The sequence below is a fragment of the Rattus norvegicus genome, chromosome X (genome assembly GCF_036323735.1).
Source record: "Rattus norvegicus strain BN/NHsdMcwi chromosome X, GRCr8, whole genome shotgun sequence".
NCBI classification, from domain to species: Eukaryota; Metazoa; Chordata; class Mammalia; order Rodentia; family Muridae; genus Rattus; species Rattus norvegicus.
Window position 1 is genome coordinate 35,377,979 of NC_086039.1, and position 23,380 is coordinate 35,401,358.

Here is a 23,380-nt window from a genome sequence, read left to right on the forward strand (position 1 = left end):
GTATCAAAGTTAAATCAGGAACAGATAAACCAGTTAAACAACCCCATAACTCCTAAGGAAATAGAAGCAGTCATTAAAGGTCTCCCAACCAAAAAGAGCCCAGGTCCAGATGGGTTTAGTGCAGAATTCTATCAAACCTTCATAGAAGACCTCATACCAATATTATCCAAACTATTCCACAAAATTGAAACAGATGGAGCCCTACCGAATTCCTTCTACGAATCTACAATTACTCTTATACCTAAACCACACAAAGACACAACAAAGAAAGAGAACTTCAGACCAATTTCCCTTATGAATATCGACGCAAAAATACTCAATAAAATTCTGGCAAACCGAATTCAAGAGCACATCAAAACAATCATCCACCATGATCAAGTAGGCTTCATCCCAGGCATGCAGGGATGGTTTAATATACGGAAAACCATCAACGTGATCCATTATATAAACAAACTGAAAGAACAGAACCACATGATCATTTCATTAGATGCTGAGAAAGCATTTGACAAAATTCAACACCCCTTCATGATAAAAGTCCTGGAAAGAATAGGAATTCAAGGCCCATACCTAAACATAGTAAAAGCCATATACAGCAAACCAGTTGCTAACATTAAACTAAATGGAGAGAAACTTGAAGCAATCCCACTAAAATCAGGGACTAGACAAGGCTGCCCACTCTCTCCCTACTTATTCAATATAGTTCTTGAAGTTCTAGCCAGAGCAATCAGACAACAAAAGGAGATCAAAGGGATACAGATCGGAAAAGAAGAGGTCAAAATATCACTATTTGCAGATGATATGATAGTATATTTAAGTGATCCCAAAAGTTCCACCAGAGAACTACTAAAGCTGATAAACAACTTCAGCAAAGTGGCTGGGTATAAAATTCACTCAAATAAATCAGTTGCCTTCCTCTATACAAAAGAGAAACAAGCCGAGAAAGAAATTAGGGAAACGACACCCTTCATAATAGACCCAAATAATATAAAGTACCTCGGTGTGACTTTAACCAAGCAAGTAAAAGATCTGTACAATAAGAACTTCAAGACACTGAAGAAAGAAATTGAAGAAGACCTCAGAAGATGGAAAGATCTCCCATGCTCATGGATTGGCAGGATTAATATAGTAAAAATGGCCATTTTACCAAAAGCAATCTACAGATTCAATGCAATCCCCATCAAAATACCAATCCAATTCTTCAAAGAGTTAGACAGAACAATTTGCAAATTCATCTGGAATAACAAAAAACCCAGGATAGCTAAAGCTATCCTCAACAATAAAAGGACTTCAGGGGGAATCACTATCCCTGAACTCAAGCAGTATTACAGAGCAATAGTGATAAAAACTGCATGGTATTGGTACAGAGACAGACAGATAGACCAATGGAATAGAATTGAAAACCCAGAAATGAACCCACACACCTATGGTCACTTGATTTTTGACAAAGGAGCCAAAACCATCCAATGGAAAAAAGATAGCATTTTCAGCAAATGGTGCTGGTTCAACTGGAGGGCAACATGTAGAAGAATGCAGATCGATCCATGCTTATCACCCTGTACAAAGCTTAAGTCGAAGTGGATCAAGGACCTCCACATCAAACCAGACACACTCAAACTAATAGAAGAAAAACTAGGGAAGCATCTGGAACACATGGGCACTGGAAAAAATTTCCTGAACAAAACACCAATGGCTTATGCTCTAAGATCAAGAATTGACAAATGGGATCTCATAAAACTGCAAAGCTTCTGTAAGGCAAAGGACACTGTGGTTAGGACAAAACGGCAACCAACAGATTGGGAAAAGATCTTTACCAACCCTACAACAGATAGAGGCCTTATATCCAAAATATACAAAGAACTCAAGAAGTTAGACCGCAGGGAAACAAATAACCCTATTAAAAAATGGGGTTCAGAGCTAAACAAAGAATTCACAGCTGAGGAATGCCGAATGGCTGAGAAACACCTAAAGAAATGTTCAACATCTTTAGTCATAAGGGAAATGCAAATCAAAACAACCCTGAGATTTCACCTCACACCAGTGCGATTGGCTAAGATCAAAAACTCAGGTGACAGCAGATGCTGGCGAGGTTGTGGAGAAAGAGGAACACTCCTCCATTGTTGGTGGGATTGCAGACTGGTAAAACCATTCTGGAAATCAGTCTGGAGGTTCCTCAGAAAATTGGACATTGAACTACCTGAGGATCCAGCTATACCTCTCTTGGGCATATACCCAAAAGATGCCTCAACATATAAAAGAGACACGTGCTCCACTATGTTCATCGCAGCCTTATTTATAATAGCCAGAAAATGGAAAGAACCCAGATGCCCTTCAACAGAGGAATGGATACAGAAAATGTGGTACATCTACACAATGGAATACTACTCAGCTATCAAAAACAACGAGTTTATGAAATTCGTAGGCAAATGGTTGGAACTGGAAAATATCATCCTGAGTGAACTAACCCAATCACAGAAAGACATACATGGTATGCACTCATTGATAAGTGGCTATTAGCCCAAATGCTTGAATTACCCTAGATCCCTAGAACAAACGAAACTCAAGACGGATGATCAAAATGTGAATGCTTCACTCCTTCTTTAAATGAGGAAAAAGAATACCCTTGGCAGGGAAGGGAGAGGCAAAGATTAAAACAGAGACTGAAGGAACACCCATTCAGAGCCTGTCCCACATTTGGCCCATACATATACAGCCACCCAATTGGACTAGATGGATGAAGCAAAGAAGTGCAGACCGACAGGAGCCGGATGTAGATCGCTCCTGAGAGACACAGCCAGAATACAGCAAATACAGAGGCGAATGCCAGCAGCAAACCACTGAACTGAGAATAGGTCCCCTATTGAAGGAATCAGAGAAAGAACTGGAAGAGCTTGAAGGGGCTCGAGACCCCAAAAGTACAACAATGCCAAGCAACCAGAGCTTCCAGGGACTAAGCCACTACCTAAAGACTATACATGGACTGACCCTGGACTCTGACCCCATAGGTAGCAATGAATATCCTAGTAAGAGCACCAGTGGAAGGGGAAGCCCTGGGTCCTGCTAAGACTGAACCCCCAGTGAACTAGTCTATGGGGGGAGGGCGGCAATGGTGGGAGGGTTGGGAGGGGAACACCCATAAGGAAGGGGAGGGGGGAGGGGGATGTTTGCCCGGAAACCGGGAAAGGGAATAACACTCGAAATGTATATAAGAAATACTCAAGTTAATAAAAAAAAAAAAAAAAAAAAAAAACTTTTTAGAATTTAATGAAAATGAAGATACAACATACCCAAACTTATGGGACACAATGAAAGCTGTGCTAAGAGGAAAACTCATAGCGCTGAGTGCCTGCAGAAAGAAACAGGAAAGAGCATATGTCAGCAGCTTGACAGCACACCTAAAAGCTCTAGAACAAAAAGAAGCAAATACACCCAGGAGGAGTAGAAGGCAGGAAATAATCAAACTCAGAGCTGAAATCAACCAAGTAGAAACAAAGAGGACCATAGAAAGAATCAACAGAACCAAAAGTTGGTTCTTTGAGAAAATCAACAAGATAGATAAACCCTTAGCCAGACTAACGAGAGGACACAGAGAGTGCGTCCAAATTAACAAAATCAGAAATGAAAAGGGAGACATAACTACAGATTCAGAGGAAATTCAAAAAATCATCAGATCTTACTATAAAAACCTATATTCAACAAAATTTGAAAATCTTCAGGAAATGGACAATTTCCTAGACAGATACCAGGTATCGAAGTTAAATCAGGAACAGATAAACCAGTTAAACAACCCCATAACTCCTAAGGAAATAGAAGCAGTCATTAAAGGTCTCCCAACCAAAAAGAGCCCAGGTCCAGACGGGTTTAGTGCAGAATTCTATCAAACCTTCATAGAAGACCTCATACCAATATTATCCAAACTATTCCACAAAATTGAAACAGATGGAGCACTACCGAATACCTTCTACGAAGCCACAATTACTCTTATACCTAAACCACATAAAGACACAACAAAGAAAGAGAACTTCAGACCAATTTCCCTTATGAATATCGACGCAAAAATACTCAATAAAATTCTGGCAAACGGAATTCAAGAGCACATCAAAACAATCATCCACCATGATCAAGTAGGCTTCATCCCAGGAATGCAGGGATGGTTTAATATACGGAAAACCATCAACGTGATCCATTATATAAACAAACTGAAAGAACAGAACCACATGATCATTTCATTAGATGCTGAGAAAGCATTTGACAAAATTCAACACCCCTTCATGATAAAAGTCCTGGAAAGAATAGGAATTCAAGGCCCATACCTAAACATAGTAAAAGCCATATCCAGCAAACCAGTTGCTAACATTAAACTAAATGGAGAGAAACTTGAAGCAATCCCACTAAAATCAGGGACTAGACAAGGCTGCCCACTCTCTCCCTACTTATTCAATATAGTTCTTGAAGTTCTAGCCAGAGCAATCAGACAACAAAAGGAGATCAAAGGGATACAGATCGGAAAAGAAGAGGTCAAAATATCACTATTTGCAGATGACATGATAGTATATTTAAGTGATCCCAAAAGTTCCACCAGAGAACTACTAAAGCTGATAAACAACTTCAGCAAAGTGGCTGGGTATAAAATTAACTCAAATAAATCAGTTGCCTTCCTCTATACAAAAGAGAAACAAGCCGAGAAAGAAATTAGGGAAACGACACCCTTCATAATAGACCCAAATAATATAAAGTACCTCGGTGTGACTTTAACCAAGCAAGTAAAAGATCTGTACAATAAGAACTTCAAGACACTGAAGAAAGAAATTGAAGAAGACCTCAGAAGATGGAAAGATCTCCCATGCTCATGGATTGGCAGGATTAAAATAGTAAAAATGGCCATTTTACCAAAAGCAATCTACAGATTCAATGCAATCCCCATCAAAATACCAATCCAATTCTTCAAAGAGTTAGACAGAACAATTTGCAAATTCATCTGGAATAACAAAAAACCCAGGATAGCTAAAGCTATCCTCAACAATAAAAGGACTTCAGGGGGAATCACTATCCCTGAACTCAAGCAGTATTACAGAGCAATAGTGATAAAAACTGCATGGTATTGGTACAGAGACAGACAGATAGACCAATGGAATAGAATTGAAGACCCAGAAATGAACCCACACACCTATGGTCACTTGATTTTTGACAAAGGAGCCAAAACCATCCAATGGAAAAAAGATAGCATTTTCAGCAAATGGTGCTGGTTCAACTGGAGGGCAACATGTAGAAGAATGCAGATCGATCCATGCTTATCACCCTGTACAAAGCTTAAGTCGAAGTGGATCAAGGACCTCCACATCAAACCAGACACACTCAAACTAATAGAAGAAAAACTAGGGAAGCATCTGGAACACATGGGCACTGGAAAAAATTTCCTGAACAAAACACCAATGGCTTATGCTCTAAGATCAAGAATCGACAAATGGGATCTCATAAAACTGCAAAGCTTCTGTAAGGCAAAGGACACTGTGGTTAGGACAAAACGGCAACCAACAGATTGGGAAAAGATCTTTACCAACCCTACAACAGATAGAGGCCTTATATCCAAAATATACAAAGAACTCAAGAAGTTAGACCGCAGGGAAACAAATAACCCTATTAAAAAATGGGGTTCAGAGCTAAACAAAGAATTCACAGCTGAGGAATGCCGAATGGCTGAGAAACACCTAAAGAAATGTTCAACATCTTTAGTCATAAGGGAAATGCAAATCAAAACAACCCTGAGATTTCACCTCACACCAGTGAGAATGGCTAAGATCAAAAACTCAGGTGACAGCAGATGCTGGCGAGGATGTGGAGAAAGAGGAACACTCCTCCATTGTTGGTGGGATTGCAGACTGGTAAAACCATTCTGGAAATCAGTCTGGAGGTTCCTCAGAAAATTGGACATTGAACTGCCTGAGGATCCAGCTATACCTCTCTTGGGCATATACCCAAAAGATGCCTCAACATATAAAAGAGACACGTGCTCCACTATGTTCATCGCAGCCTTATTTATAATAGCCAGAAGCTGGAAAGAACCCAGATGCCCTTCAACAGAGGAATGGATACAGAAAATGTGGTACATCTACACAATGGAATATTACTCAGCTATCAAAAACAACAAGTTTATGAAATTCGTAGGCAAATGGTTGGAACTGGAAAATATCATCCTGAGTGAGCTAACCCAATCACAGAAAGACATACATGGTATGCACTCATTGATAAGTGGCTATTAGCCCAAATGCTTGAATTACCCTAGATCCCTAGAACAAGCGAAACTCAAGACGGATGATCAAAATGTGAATGCTTCACTCCTTCTTTAAATGAGGAAAAAGAATACCCTTGGCAGGGAAGGGAGAGGCAAAGATTAAAACAGAGACTGAAGGAACACCCATTCAGAGCCTGCCCCACATGTGGCCCATACATATACAGCCACCCAATTAGACAAGATGGATGAAGCAAAGAAGTGCAGACCGACAGGAGCTGGATGTAGATCGCTCCTGAGAGACACAGCCAGAATACAGCAAATACAGAGGCGAATGCCAGCAGCAAACCACTGAACTGAGAATAGGTCCCCTATTGAAGGAATCAGAGAAAGAACTGGAAGAGCTTGAAGGGGCTCGAGACCCCATATGAACAACAATGCCAAGCAACCAGAGCTTCCAGGGACTAAGCCACTACCTAAAGACTATACATGGACTGACCCTGGACTCTGACCCCATAGGTAGCAATGAATATCCTAGTAAGAGCACCAGTGGAAGGGGAAGCCCTGGGTCCTGCTAAGACTGAACCCCCAGTGAACTAGTCTATGGGGGGAGGGCAGCAATGGGGGGAGGGTTGGGAGGGGAACACCCATAAGGAAGGGGAGGGGGGAGGGGGATGTTTGCCCGGAAACCGGGAAAGGGAATAACACTCGAAATGTATATAAGAAATACTCAAGTTAATAAAAAAAAAAAGAAATACTCAAGTTAATAAAAAAAAAAAAAGAATTACCCTAGATGCATAGAACACATGAAACTCAAGACGGATGGTCAAAATGTGAATACTTCACTCCTTCTTTAAAAGGGGAACAAGAATACCCTTGGCAGGGAATAGAGAGGCAAAGATTAAAACAGAGACTAAAGGAACACCCATTCAGAGCCTGCCCCACATGTGGCCCATACATACACAGCCACCCAATTAGACAAGATGGATGAAGCAAAGAAGTGCAGACCGACAGGAGCCGGATGTAGATCTCTCCTGAGAGACACAGCCAGAATACAGCAAATACAGAGGCGAATGCCAGCAGCAAACCACGGAACTGAGAACAGGACTCCCGTTGAAGGAATCAGAGAAAGAACTGGAAGAGCTTGAAGGGGCTCGAGACCCCATATGAACAACAATGCCAACCAACCAGAGCTTCCAGGGACTAAGCCACTACCTAAAGACTATACATGGACTGACCCTGGACTCTGACCTCATAGATAGCAATGAACAGCCTAGTAAGAGCACCAGTGGAAGGGGAAGCCCTGGGTCCTGCTAAGACTGAACCCCCAGTGAACGTGATTGTTGGGGAGAGGGTGGTAATGGGGGGAGGATGGGGAGGGGAACACCCAAAAAGAAGGGGAGGGGGAGGGATTAGGGGGATGTTGGCCTGGAAACTGGGAAAGGGAATAACATTTGAAATGTAAATAAGAAATACTCAAGTTAATAAAAAAAAAAACTGGGTGGCACGCTTCTCTGGGTTTGGATACAAGAGAAAGTGAGCTGAACAGTAGGTACATGTGTATTACTACATTTCCCCCTACTCTTGAGTGCGCATGGGATGTGACTAACTGCTTCAATTCCTTCTGCCTTAACCTCCCAAAAAAATGGCTTTTGAGGTTTCAAAAGCCCATGCCAGGACCTGGTGTCTCTGTCTGTCTGTCTGTCTGTCTGTCTGTCTGTCTGTCTCCCCCCTTCCATGGATCAGGGTCCTCTCAGCTACTGCTCTGGTACTTGTCTGCATGCCACCATGCTCCTCACCATGATGATAACAGATTAAACTTCTAAAACTGAAAGAAAACCCCAAATTAAATCTTTTAGATTATTAGAATTCCCTTGATCATGATACCTTTTTCCAGCAATAGAACAGTGAATAAAGCAACCATTAACCCTAGTTTCAGGGGATCTGACTACCTCTTCTGACCTCTGCACTCTATGCAAAACACACAAAAAATAAATCTAAAAAAAGGAAGGAAGGGAGGGAGGGAGAGGGAGAGGGAGAGGGAGAGGGAGAGGGAGAGGGAGAGAGGGAGAGAGGGAGAGAGGGAGAGAGGGAGAGAGGGAGAGAGGGAGAGAGGGAGAGAGAGAGAGAGAGAGAGAGAGAGAGAGAGAGAGAGAGAGAGAGAGAGAGAGCAGGCAGGGTGGTGGTGGTGCACACCTTTAATCCAAGCACTTGAGGGTAGAGGCAGGCAGATCTCTGAACTCATGTCCAGCCTGATCTATAGAGCAAGTTCCAGGATAGCCAGGACTACACAGAGAAACTGTGTCTCAAAAGATCTGCCTCCCCACCCCACCGCCAAAAATAGCAATATAAGAAGAAAAATACCCTAGTAATCTAAACGAGATCAGAATTAGCACAAGATTAGTTCAATTATAAAACTCTGAATTCATTATTATATCCTGAGAGGATAGATATGATGGTATAATAAAATATAAGACATAAAATAGTATATATTATATATGTACATATATACAAGAGATCGAATAATGTTTATATATATACATATGTACACACATATACACATATATATACATATATATATGTGTGTGTGTGTGTGTCAGTTTCACATTGATAGATTTAACCAAATGGGGATCAAAACCATTCAGGGAACAACAAACCTGTAATGAACATATCCATACACTTTTCCCTAGACAATACCATATAACTGTTTATATCCTTTTGATGTTGTCCTGGGTAGAAGTCATAAAGATACATACAGTAATCACAAGGAGGTCACAGGTTATATACAAGTACTACACTGTTTTGTTTTGTATTTTACATTTCTTGGGAGAAAGAGAAACAGAGACATAGAGGCAGAGAAAGTACATGTATGTGGAGATCAGAGGACAACTTACTGAGTTGATTCTTTTCCTTCCACTATTATCTGTCATGGGAATGGGAACTCAGGTTGTGAGGCTTAGCAGCAAGCACCCAGCCCTGCACCATTTTCTTTCAGGGACTTGAGCACTGAAGAAATCTGATCTTCCTATGAAGTCCTAGAACCACCAATCCCTTACAAATCATGAGAGAGGGCGGTACCTGATCTTAGTACCTGGTCTTAGTCCCCAGCTAGTGGCACAAAGCTTCAAAAAAATAACCCTCCAAGCCTTTTGCTATGTGTAGTGGTGGGCTTTTCTGATTCAAAACACCATGGTGATGATTGTGAGCTCCCTTGTGGATGCTGAAAAACAAACCCAGATCCTCTGAAAAAGCAACAAATGCTTTTAGGTGCTGAGCCATCTCTCCAGCCCATATTCTTTCTTTTTTATTATTTCAAGATACTTCAAAATGGGTCCCAACCTAAGCTTTTGGCCATTCTGCCAATGTTCAAGCTACAAAAGCTTGCTCAGCAGCTAGGGGGCAAGTATCAGGTCTGAGAAGTAAATGAAAATCCGTATAAAACAAATATTCAGTTTCCATAGGAACACAGTAAGTGTGACCCCCATCTCCTAGCCTTTCATACTGCATTGATGCCAACCCTACTCTTACAAAGGCATTCCAAATTAGCAGTAATAAAGTTATATGGTCTCCCCAAATGCCTTAATTCAAGCTAAACTTGCAGGTAAGAGCTACAAAAAATGGCTGCTACACATTGATACTAGCAGAAGCACAAGCTGCAGGGTGATAGTCCATTCTGCTCTCTTGGGCACAAGACATGGGCAGAGTGCCAATATCCTGCTCTTCCACTTCCAGCGGGAAGCCATGGCTCTAGATCTGCTTCATGAGTTGCCACATTGACCGTGACTTTACATAGTAGATGTTTGGCTTCTGGAACCCATTGAAAGTAGAAGCAGCAGCAACAGTGTGTGCACCCATGTTCTCAAACAGCATCCAATCACCCACAGGCATTTCAGTCAGGTTACAGCGTTCAACGATCTGATCACATGTTGGTCCCCGGATGCTGGCTGAGTAATACTTCTCATCTGGCTTGGATCTCTTCTACAGCAGGGCCTTCACATGTACATGATCGTAAGGAATGTAGTTAAATGATCCATACACGCCACCATTCATATAATACATGAAGGTTTGCTCATTGACTCGTCTTTATCATCAGAGTCGGGCTGTTCCTTGCACATGGTATTCACTGCAAGTGTGAAAGCTAAGGAGACAGAGTATCTGCCTGACTCAGCTATGGTTCTCACTCCACAGTCTGATGGGAAACACTAGTTCAGAGCTGGGTTGATTACACTGTGATCCCTTCAGATTGAAACTTTGGATCTTCAGATCCAGGACAGCCACCACCAATATCAAGCAGACACATGCTGAAACCAACTTCTGTTCCCATGTCAAAGACACAGCGGGCACCTGACACTGCCTGCCCAAAGGTCTCAGGGTCAGTACATCCACTGCCCACAGGGAAGCTGACACCAGTGACATCAATATTTAGCTCTTTTGCCCATTCCAAGAGAAGCCTGCTGGTTTTGAGTGTGGCACCAAACTTAACCCCGAGATGACAAACTGGTTTGGAATCATCATCAATCAGCAAAACCAAATTTGCCTCTGGATGTGCTCTGGCAACTTTTATCAATTCAATTTCACTGTCAAAGTCCTCATCTGGACTCCATTCCTGGCAGCATACTTGATTTGAGACACTTGTTTACAAGGATTTGCATAGATAATCCTCTCTGGAGGCGCCCCAAGTCCCTGACCCAACTGCATTTCAGTCTTGCATGGCAGCCAGGGTGCTCACTATGGCTCTGCTGTCATTACACCTGAGTGGGTAAAAGGGAGTAACCCAGGGAAGAGCTTTTAGCCACCTCAGATGCTACTTTAGAATGTCTCTGAGGTCCGAAACATAGAAAGCATCCTTATCGTCAGAGGAAAAAACTTCATTGATCTTTTGGTCCAGAATGTCCTTAGTAGTAAAGCCTTCATCAAGGCTATGGCAGTCAAACTCTTCCTTGGTAAAGCTTCTCATGGTTCTCAACCTGCTTATAGAAAACCTAGAGATGGAATCAATTTATTGCCAGCTCTCAGAAGGCTACCTTATCCAAGAACTCTGAATGCTGTCTCCTTGGAGCAGTGGAAACACAGAATAGTGGTGCATCCAGCTGGATCCATGGAGATACCACTGCTGAACCTGGAGGAGCGCAGGTTGCCCTGTCAGCCTCTTTGAGCCCTCAGCAGACACCGACCCGAGGTGGTGCCAAGCTGCTAGCTGAGGGTAGCCGGTGGTGGCCGTGACTGCAGGGACTGACCTTCTTTCTTTCTTTAAAGAGAGAAAAACCTTGTATAACATTGATTTATTGTGTATATATGTGTCTTTGTAATGTAACTGATATGATTCTTAGTGGTCCTGGGGAAGCTTCCAAATAATCACAAAAAAAAACCAAGCAAGTGATTAGAAGACAGCCAACTAAAATCTGAGGAGGGGAAGGAGGCTGGGGACTGAGCTCAAACGTTTGGCCAAATAGTCCACTAACCATACAAATATTCCAGTCAAAACTATGGAGAATTCCCAGCATCCCTGTGGCAGCTCATAACCATCATGTAACTGTAGTCCAAGGGTATCTGAGGGACCAGGCACAGACATGGTACACATGTGTACATGCAAACAAAACAGTCCAACATATAAGAGAAGTCCAACATATGGAGAAGCCAGGTGTGGTGCCATAGACTTTTAGTCCCAGCACACAGGGTCTGGTCTGGTTCAAGGACAGCCAGAGTTAATGAGACCCTGCTTGGCTTATTTGGGTTTTGGTTTTGGTTTTTTAAATACCTCTAGAGAACAGGGTGGCACAAATTTCTAATCCCAGCATTTGGGAGGCAGAAGCAAAAGGATAAAGGCCAGTTATCCATTATATAGATGCCTGTTTTAAAACAGCCAGAAAGGGGGAACCAGGGGGGTATCTCAGCAATTAAAGTTACCAAGCCTGATAACCTGAGTTGAATCGTTCAATACTTGGAATCCACATGGTGGAAAGAGAGGTTCTCTGACCGCACACATACCGTGGCATACTCAACACACACACACACACACACACACACACACACACACACACACACACACACACACACACACACATAAAACTATGAAAAAAACTGGAAAGCAAGGCTCAAGGGAACTTCCCACTTATTGGCTAGACAGCTATGAGGAGGGAGACACCCTGAGCCAACAAGAACAGAAGCTCCCTGACTTAGAACTCTCCCAGACTATGTGCTGCCCTTATAATAAAGTAGGACTTGACCACAGAGCACTTAGCTGAGTCATGTAATAAATATCAAATTCTAGGGGCTGGAGAAATGGCTCAGCGGTTAAGAGCACTGACTGCTCATCCAGAGGTCCTGAGTTCAAATCCCAGCAACCCATGGTGGCTCACAACCATCTGTAATGAGATCTGATGCCCTCTTCTGGTGTGTCTGAAGACAGCGACAGTGTCATCATATAAAATAAATAAATAAATCTTTTAAAAAAAAATCAAATTCTAGAAGACTATGCAAACTCCAAAACTGTAGCCAGCTGGCAGTAACATGGGTGGTGCCTCAAGGGCACTGGAAACTTATAACAGGTATCTGAGTGTAGGATGTCATACAGGTGAAGGCACAAGATAGAATGAGGCCTGTCATTGGACGAGAAGGAAGGATGGGTGGAAGAAAAGTTTTAGAGAGAGAAGCAGACTGGAGGAGGCAGAAGAAGCATCATGGAGGCAGACGTTAAGATTCCTCTCTGCACATTTACAGGTTGTTATGAATGTTCTTAAGGGATGGATGTGTACAGGGCTTTGTATGTTTAGGTGGGCAATTATATCTTATCAATTAGATCAGAGGTTATTGTGTTGTGTGTTCTTTCATGTGGCAACTTAAGTCCAAGAGAGTATGTAGTGGCTGGAGACACTGGGCCGCCATGGAATTGGGATGTATATTTCTGACATGGTGGCAACCTGCCTTGGGAACTAGATGAGTAGAAAGATTGTTGCCAGGCTCAGAGAGAAGCCATTGGCAGTGTGATATGGGATGGAGCAGATCAGGTGAGACAGTTTACTGACTGAGATGAGGATATCCACCAGATATCTTAGGGCACTACGGTGCCAGATCAAGTGAGGGTTAAAAGACAGCATTTTTTATACTTTTACAGCAACATCTGAGGTGAAGGGTAGTCTTGAAAGGGATTGGGCCCTTAAGTCTGTGGGAGTTCGATACTCTGGGTAATCAGTGTCAGAACATGGTACAAGCATGTAATTCACACACTTGCAAGGGGAGGCAAGAGGATCAAGAACTCAATGTCAGTCTTAGCTACATGAGACGTGTGTGCATGTGCACGTGTATGTGTGTGTGTACTTGGGAAAGGAACTTAGCCCCAAGCCAGGTGGACCTCAGGTGGCGCCTCCACACGGGCACCATGGCACAAGTACACCCAACACACACTTTGAAGCACAAACCTAATTTAAAAAAAAATTTGAAAGCTGGGTGAAATGCCAGCATTTGGGGGATCTTAAGGCAAAAAGATCAGAAACTCAAGGTCACCCTCCTCTATGTAATAAGGTGGAGACCAGTCAGGGACACATAAAACTCCATCTCACAATAATTTTTTAAGTAATAATATACATAGCTGGCTTGCATGTATTCCTCAGTGTGGCCTCGGAAGCACAGAGCTGAGATGAGCCTTGTGTTGTACAGGTGGGTATGAGAATTCTGTCCCTGCTGCTAGACTTGCTTTCACCTGATGTCTGCCACCTTGCTACCTGGTCCCTTCTCTTGGGTAAGTTTACAAGGGCACACTGACTAGAGGGAAATTAATCACACCTATTAAAGACTACCTGTAAGCTGTGGGTGTTTTTCACTTAAGCTAATGCCTTTCTAACTCACTCTCAAGAGCATGAGAGAGGTTCCTTGTAGGCGTTTACGGATCTGCCAAATGTTAAATGAATGCCAACTCTGGGTCCACTCTTCCCAACCCCACAGCTATAAAGTCAAAGAGTTCCTCATGTGTTTGAATATTGCTATTCAGACTATAGTGATCACTGTGCATGTACCAGGGCAGTTCTGAGTGGCAAGATGTCATCAATATTTGGCTTCATTCCAGTTACTAATCAAAGCTAAATCTTGGGGGAAGGAGGAGCTCGATGTTGGAGGATTTCCTAACGGCACCAGCCCCACCCACACACCCACCCAAAAGTGTCAGGCAGAGTGGTGGATCTCTATTAATTTCAGCACTTGTGAGGTAGAGGCAAGAGAATCAGAGTTTGAGTCCATGACAACCATTCTCGGAAAGAGACAGACAGACAGACCGACAGATAGACAGAATATCTTACCTAAATCCCAGGCCAAGCATGTTGTCATTCACCTGTTAGCTGTTAGCTCGGCATTCAGAGGCTGGGGCAGAAGGATCATGAGATTGAGGCTAGCCTACTTTAGACTACAGATTACTTTGTCTCAAAAAAACAAACAAACAAACAAACAAACAAAAACCTCAACAGCTGTTGCTCTTCCAGAGGAACCAAATTTGGTTCCTAGGACCTGAATGAAAGCTCACAAATATCTGTAACTCCAGTCTCAAAAGACCTCAAACCCTCTTCTGGCCATTCTGGGCAATAGGCATACATATGGTATACATACATGCATGTAAACATGCATTCATACACATAAAAAAAACACTACACTTCTATGCAACTTCCACAAGTAGAAAGCACAGAGTTATTTACTCATCCAGCATTGCAAAGCTGGGACACACCATGAGAGGCAGCAACAGGAGGATCAGGAGCTCAAAGTCATCCTCTGTTACAAAAGGAGTTTGAGACCAGCCTGAGCTCCAAGAAACCTTGTCTCAAAGAAACACAAAAGCAAAACAAGAGTGGATCACTGGGGCTGAAGAGACAGCTCAGCAGTTAACAGTACATGAGCTGTTACAGAGGACCTGAGTTCAATTCAGACATCAGATGGCTCGAAACCACTTGTAACTCCAGTTCTGGGAGATGTGACACCCACAACCGACAACCACACCTGTGCTCACTTGTGCACACATACATACAACTTAAAATAGGGATAAATCTTAAATAAAAGACCTGGATCACTGTTACAGCCCTTCGGCTCCAGTGGCCACATCTGGAACTCTACCTTCCTTCTCCGAGCTCTCAGCGAGCCAATGTAAACTGCTCGATCTCTTTCTGTTCTGGAAACGAGGCTGTATTTGCTTAATCCACATGCAAAGCACTGTCTACCAAGAGGAAGGGTACACAAGGCAACTGGGCCAGAACAAAGTGGCTGAGAAATTAAGAGAACATACACACAGAGATGGGGGGGGAGACAGACAGACAGACAAAAGTCCTTTCTTCTCAAACCATTCAAAGTTGGAAGTCTGAAGCAGGGGCTATCAGCTCACTACTTAAGCATAGATACCCCATTAAGGAGCTATGAGACTTTAGAGAACTCAGAGCTCACACGAAGGGTTCCTAGCAAGCCTCACCCTGGTCCTGAGCTCCATTCACACCATTCTATAAACTCGGGCCAACTGCAACCCCTCATACCTTAGGCTTTTTGGGAACAAGAGCTAGAGAGAAAAAGGTAATGTAAATGTCTAAATACTCAGGTTGGAAGTCCTGCAGAACAGAGGGCCAGAGCCTACATTACGGTAATTTCTGGAGCAAGGAAATCAGCTTGACCACTTATATTATCAGAAAACATTGTTTGAGGGCTGGCTCAGAGGTTAAGAGCACTGGCTGCTCTTCTAGAAGCCCTGAGTTCAATTGCCAGCCAGTACATGGTGCCTCACAATCATCTATAATGAGATCCAGTGCCCTCTTCTGGCCTGCAGGCATACATGCAGGCAGAACACTGTATACATAAATAAATAATTCTGCTTTTAAAAAAAGAAAGTAATGAAATGTTTTTAAAAAAGAAAACATAGCCCGAATGATGTCAGCATACTTGTGTGGTTTAAGGCATGTTAAGTTGTAACAGGTACAAAAGAGTAAGTATTCCAGAAAAAAAAAAAAGACGGAAAAAAATGCTATAAGTAGCGCAGAGTTCTCTCACTACAAGTTTCACTGATCTCAAAAGCTCACCCTGAGCTTCAGGTGGTGGCCCATTGGATGTAGTAGACGTTGGAATTAAAAGTCAGCCTGGACTATATGAGGCCCTGTGGCTCAGTGAGTAAAGGTACTTGCCACATTTCCGAATAACCTGATTTTGAATTCTAGAATCAACATAAAGATAGGAGAGAATGGATTCCATTCACAAAGTTGTCCTCTGACCTCAAGCACTCTCAGACACACACACACACACACACACACACACACACACACACACACACACACACACACACGTGTGTGTGTGTGTGTGTGTGAGAGAGAGAGAGAGAGAGAGAGAGATATTAATGTAAAGAGCACCAAGCACCAACCTGTTCAGGGTTCACGTGACAAAACATAGAAATCTTCTCCTTCACAGCCATCTCAATGGGTGTTGAACTTCGGCAGACAATCTGTGGAAGCCAGTTATGCACAGTCAGCAAATGGGAAGAGGCCTTATCAACTTCATTGTTAGAAAGACATTATGCATCATATTTATTTCTACAATGCACTTGTTCACTGTGGGCATTCCTCTGTTCCGTGAGATGTTGGTCTGACCACTAGCAAAAGCATGTCTCAACCAAAATCTACCAGAAATAGTTCAAAGCATCACAATGTCTCTAATGTACAGGTAAAGCTGGAAAGGGATGTTATTAAACAGAAGAAGAGGTGGATCGAAGTTGACAAACTTCCACTACAGGGCTACATAGGACGAGACATTTTAGCGTTCCAGGTAAGGCACTAAGGGCCCTGATCACCCGTGCCAAAACACCTACAGACTATATATAAATGAATGAGTAACTGTGTGTCCATAAATTCTTTCTTTTGTTTGTTTGTTTGTTTTGCAAGACAGGGTTTCTCCATGGAGCCCTGGCTGCCCTAGAACTAGCTCTGTAGAGCTGGTTGGCCTGAAACTCACAGAGACCGAAACCCACCCACCTCTGCCTCCTGATTGCTGCACCAAGAGTGCTGGCAATAAATTCTTTTTTTTCCCCCAGAGCTGGGGACCGAACCCAGGGCCTTGTGCTTGCTAGGCAAGTGCTTTACCACTGAGCTAAATCCCCAACCCCAAATTCTTATTTATAAAAATAAGCAGCTGCTTTATGCACCCCTATTCACCTCCCCCTGACAAGCAGATGGCTGTAACTGGATTGCCTGTTATAGGAACATATCACTGCTTCTCAGACTAAAACTCAGAGCAAAGATGGCCAGTCCTCGAAGGGTCACAGGAAAATCCCAAGGTATCACATTTACTCTGAATGAGCCGGGAACCTTATAAATGACAGGAGATTGTATCTGGCCTGCTACCAATGGAGCCAATTTTTTTTTTTTGGTTCTTTTTTTCGGAGCTGGGGACCGAACCCAGGGCCTTGCGCTTCCTAGGTAAGCGCTCTACCACTGAGCTAAATCCCCAGCCCCCAATGGAGCCAATTTAAGGATAAAGAAATAATCGTTTCTTGGCTGCCAGATACAAAAAAAAAGTTGACTGTCATAGGAACCATTTGAAAGGGACAAATGACTGAGATGTGTAGTTAAATATTAAGGTGCTAGGAGTATAGTTCCATGCTTAGTGGGTGCCAGGCTCTAGGCTCCATCCATAGAACCAAAACCAAAAAAGGAAATAAGCTGTTGTTAGTGGGTGTTTTAGCTTGTGACATGGAGGCCCTTAAAGACAAACTTACCCCACTGTGTTTAACTCACCAGATCCGGAGACAAGCCCAGCCCTCTCAGCGCACGGACACTGTTTTGTGTAGGCTTGGTTTTTTGTTCTCCAGTAGCACTGGGCTAAAAAAGAAATGAGTCCCCATCAATACCACTGGACATCTAATTCATGACTCTTGGATTTCAAATGTAGGACCCATAAAATCTCAGAAGAAAATTGACCAAAGTTCCTACCCTAGTACTTATCTGGAAAGACCCACCTGTGGCACAAGGCTGACATGAATATTATAGAAATTCTCTCTCTTTGCTTTAAACTGGAATTGTCGGAATGCTTCCACAAATGCCATCCCTTCGATGTCTCCAATGGTGCCTCCCAGCTAAGGGTGAAAAACAAAAATGAGACACAAATCACCAAACACCTCCCACAGAACACATGTCAACGGAATTTTCCTGTTCCTTTAAGTTATCTGTTGTTGTTGTTGTTGTTGTTGTTGTTGTTGTTGTTGTTGTTGTTGTTGTTGTTGTTGTTGTTGTTTTGCAACAGGGTCTGACTATACAGTGCCAGCTGACCTGGAACTCCCTCTATAGAGCAGGATGGTCGCCGAAGTCACAGAGATCTGCCTACCTCTGTCTCAAAAGTGCTGCCATTAAAGGCATGCACCACAACAACCAAGTAAATTAAGTAATTAATTACTTTTTGAGAGCGTTTTACACGGTAGCCCAGGGTAGCCTGGACTTCTACCATAGCCCAAGCTAGTCTTGAATATGTAACATGAGCCACCTCACATGGCTTAAAAATAATTTTGTTTTGTTTTGTTTCCATTTGATTTTTTGAAATAAGGTTTCTATGTGTGGTCCTGGTTGTACTGGAACTCATTGCTCTGTAAACCAGGCTAGATTCGGACTCAGATCTTCCTGCCTTTGCCTCCTGAGTGCTGTAATTAAAGGTATGCACCACCATCCCCAGCATTAGAAATAATTTTAATAAACTGAGGATAAGAACTGAAGTTTAATATTTTACAAGAACACAAATCTATAAATGCTCGAAATCATTAAATTATACACTTAAAGTGAATGAAGTTTTATGATATTAAGTTACACTTCAATTAAACTATTAATAAAACAGCCTGGACTGGTGAGACATCTCTCTAATCCCAGCACTGAGGAGAATGAGGCAGAAGTATCCCAAGTTCAAGACCCAGGTACAGTGACAAAGAGAAGCTGAGGTAGGATCGCCTTGAGTTTGAGGCCTATCTGGACTTCATTGTGAGTTCCAGGCCAGCTTGCATTTCAGTGAGACCAGGTCTCAAAAGAAGAAAGAGAGAAGCTGAGGAGATGGACAGACAAAAAGCACTGGTTGTTCTTCCGGAGGACCTGTGTTCAACTCACAGCACCCACATGGCTGTTCACAACTCCAGTCCTAGTGGTTTCCCTCTTCTGGATTCTGAAGGTACCGCATAGGCATGGTTCAGACATACATGCAGGAAACCACACACACACACACACACACACACACACACACACACACACACACACACACAATTTAAAAAATAAAACAAATTTTAAAAATTAAAAAAGGAGAGTATTACGACCTAAGTAAAATATTAAGGCCTACATTGTATGTTAAGGCCTGGGTAAAATGCTAAGGCCTAGGTCCCTGGCTAGCCTCCATTATAAGGAAACTTTCTCATATGTTTCTGCTGTTGCTAAGGAACTTTCTAATGCCAAGACCGATTACATATTCTGTTATGTTCTGTGCCCTTAGAAACCAATCATGATAGAAGTCAACAGAACTTACAGTTACCTACAATAAGCTTGGACCGAACCAACCACCCAACAGCACTTTCTCCTCCTATGCATAAACTTTTACGGTATTTGCCTTTATAAGCTGCCCCTAGGCCCCAACATAAGAGAGACACCTGCACCAATATAAGAAACTATTTGGAATAAGACTTCCATTTTGAGTAATGGTCAAGTAGAGTTTGAGTTCCCAAGACCTTGTGGGAACTGGCATCCTGCCTGGCAAAAAGAGACATGTATGTGAATAACTGACATCCTGGTTGGCAAGTTTAGACAGTAATGTTAGACAAGTCCCATCCTGGTAGACAAGTTAGGACATGAATATTAGACAAGGCAAGTCCCCTGCCACAGTTAAAAACCCCAACCAATGGAAAGAGGATAAGTGTAAAACAAAGACATGTTCCTATCCCTAAATCCCAATTGGTAAATAACTTGGCACAGATATTTGTGGATTTGGGACTTAAAAACCCTGGAGGATCAAGGTTGAGTTCCTGTCTTAGTCAGGGTTTCTAGTCCTGCACAAACATTATGACCAAGAGGCAAGTTGGGGAGGAAAGGGTTTATTCAGCTTACACTTCCACATTGCTGTCCATCAACAAAGGAAGTCAGGACAGGAACTCAAGCAGGTCAGAAAGCAGGAGCTGATGCAGAGGCCATGGAGGGATGCTGCTAACTAGATTGCTTCCCCCGGCTTTCTCAGCTTTCTCATAAAACCCAAGACTACCAGCCCAGGGACAGCACCACCCACAATGGGTCCTCCCATCTTGATCACTAACTGAGAAAATGCCTTACACCTGGGTCTCATGGAGGTATTTCCTCAACTGAGGTTCCTTTGTCTGTGATAACTCCAGCTTGTGTCAAGTTGACTCACAAAACCAGCCAGTAGTTTCTGAATCCAGGTCATGGTCCTGGGACTTATGCTCAATAAACTCTCCCTGTCTGACTGAGATTGGTGCTTGTGTGGTTTGTGAGGCAATTCCTGGTCCACAAAAGAGAGGCTCAGGAACACTGAACTCATAAGCAAGTGGAAAGCTTGGGGCTGGAGAGATGGCTCAGTGGTTAAGAGCACTGACTGCTCTTCCAGGAGTCCTGAGTTCAATTCCCAGCAACCACATGGTGGCTCGCAACCATCTGGGATCCAATGTCCTCTTCTGGTGTGTCTGACAGCTACAGTGTACTCATTAAAAATAAATATTTTTTTAAAAAGAAAGTTCTAAGGGCTGGCAAGGTGTCACAGTGTGTAAAGGCACTTGCCACCAAGCCTGATGACCCATGTTGAATCCCCAGGACCTAAAAGAACTGACTCCCACAACTTTCCCTCTGACTTATATAGGCATGCCCTGGCATACACACTATGAGACATGTATGCACATGCACACACAGTAAGTAAATAGAAAATAGAAAGTTCACAATAAATAAAATGAAGGCAATAAAGAAAAATTTATCCAAAACATAGACTACAGAAGAGAAAGGTAAAAAGGACCACTTCTACCAATGGTTCTGGTTAGAACAAAATACTCAAATCCTGTGATAAGAAAGAGTGGTGGCCACTTATTTCTTCTTGGGTAGTTGGATTGATTGAGAAAAAATGAGCATTTTCAAATTCTCTTTCCATCTCCCTCTCCACATACAACTACAAACACATACCTACATGTATTTAAGTAGCCTTCTAATACTAAAGCATGCTGCTGCTGCTGCTGATGATGATGATGATTATAAAAATTTCTGATATGTTAGTACCTGAATAAACGTTCCTGATGGTGTAATCATGATGATGATGATGATGATGATGATGATTATAAAAATTTCTGATATGTTAGTACCTGAATAAACATTCCTGATGGTGTAACCATTCAATGTCAACAATGTGCTTCTAATAAGGTTACTTAAAGCATTTCACTTTTAGATTGATACAAATTCACCTTTACCAACTCAAGGTTAAAAAATAGATTAAAAACCTGAAGGCAATCCCACAGATTTTAAAATAAATTTGCCAGAATTTGAGCATCTACTACAGGATCAATACTACAGGCAAAATGTTGGGAAGAACTAGAAACACCCCAGCCAGGACTAATGGAATAGACCTGTAATACCAGTCAGGGCTACATTGTAGGGAGAAAATACTCATAAAAAGCTCAGTTTATTAAAAAAAAAAACAGGATCTTATGTAGCCCAGGCTGGCCTGTAATTTACAATATAGCCAAAGATGACCTTGAATTTCTGTAAAAACAAAGCCGGGTATGATGCCTCACACCTGGAATCCCTACTTGGGGAAAGACAAATGGATAAAAAGTTCAAAGTCATCTCAGCTACATAGCAAGTGTAAGGACAGCCTGGGCTACATGAGAATTCAAACTAACAAAAGAAATCATATGGAATCAGAAAGGTAGCAGGGTGTAATTTCTCACTAACCATAAGATAGCAGAATAAAAAAATAAATGAAACAAAAACAACTCTGAAAGAAAAATAGCCAGGCTAGATATACCAAGATCCTGCTTTTAAAAACAAAAGGAAAGAAAGGAAGCAAGAAAGGAAGAAGGGAAAGAGAAAGGGAAGGAGAGAAGGAGGAGGAGAGGGAGGAAGAGGAGAAACAGCACCAGCATCAACAGCAGGAAGAGGAGGAAGAAGGCTTGGTGACACACATCTGTCATCTCAGTAGTGCTTGGGAGGCTGACTGAGGCTGAAAATAGGCTGTAAATTCAAGCTAACCTGGATTACATACTAAATTCAAGGTTAGTTTGAAATGCAGGGAGAAACGCTGTCCTACTAAATACAAACAGGGACAGTGGTTCAGTCAATAATGTGACTGCCAGGTAAGCATGGGGACTTGGGTTTGGACTCAGGGCACATGTAATCAGGCACAGCAGTATGTGTCTGTAACCCGTGCGTTCAGACCACAAGGTGCTGGGTGGAGCCAGGCAGATCCCTGGAACTTGCTGGCCAGCCAGTCTAACCAAATCAATGAACTAGTTAAGAACCTATCTCAAACAATAAGGTGGTGAGCAACTGAGAAAGATAACCAACGTAGACCCCTGGCTTCCATGGGTATTCAAATATACATGCACACACACACACACACCACAAACACACACAAAAATAAGTAAAATGTAAAAGGCAGACCAGGCACCGTGGCTATCTCCATTAATCTCAGTGCTCAAGACAGAGGCTAGTGAGGCAGGCAGAGTTAGTTCTGTGAGTTCAAAGCCAGCATACCAGTTCCACGCCAGCCCTCGCTACATAACATGTTCTTGTCTGGAAAAAAAAAAGTCTGCACTTAAACCAAACCTTACAACAACATGTTAAAGGATTCTGTCCTTTGTGTTTTTGTGGTGCTGGGGCCATAATCCAAGGATTCACATATGCTAAGCAAATATACTACTAATGAGCTATATACCCCTAGCCATCTTCTGTTTTGTCTGTGGGTTTGCAGGGGTCCAACAGCCTAAGTCTGTAGCTCAGACTGAACCGAAGCTTGATATGTACCCCAGGTTAGCTTCAAACACCTTCCCTAGCCTCTGGAGTGTTGTATTATAAGCTCCCAAACCCAGCTTCCTCTTGTGCTTTTCAATGGAAAAAGAGGCTTAAGTGACCACAACTTTAAATGTTATCCATTCCTGCCCTCATGTGGTCAATTGTGGTACTGCATCAG

The 23,380-nt window shown here is 42.6% G+C and overlaps 1 protein-coding gene and 1 pseudogene across 6 annotated transcripts in view; both read right to left on the reverse strand.

Moving 5' to 3' along the window:
* Ctps2 (CTP synthase 2) overlaps positions 1-23,380 on the reverse strand; it is a 140,848-nt gene that overhangs the window by 100,321 nt on the left and 17,147 nt on the right. For all 6 annotated transcript variants that reach the window (NM_001034998.2, XM_006256900.3, XM_006256898.4 and 3 more), the window contains exons 5-7: positions 18,192-18,308; positions 17,971-18,054; positions 16,602-16,682 (exon numbers count right to left, since the gene is read on the reverse strand). In NM_001034998.2, the coding sequence (NP_001030170.1) occupies positions 16,602-16,682; positions 17,971-18,054; positions 18,192-18,308 (282 nt within the window). The remainder of the gene's footprint in view (positions 1-16,601; positions 16,683-17,970; positions 18,055-18,191; positions 18,309-23,380) is intronic.
* Odc1-ps2 (ornithine decarboxylase 1, pseudogene 2) lies at positions 6,867-16,594 on the reverse strand (annotated as a pseudogene).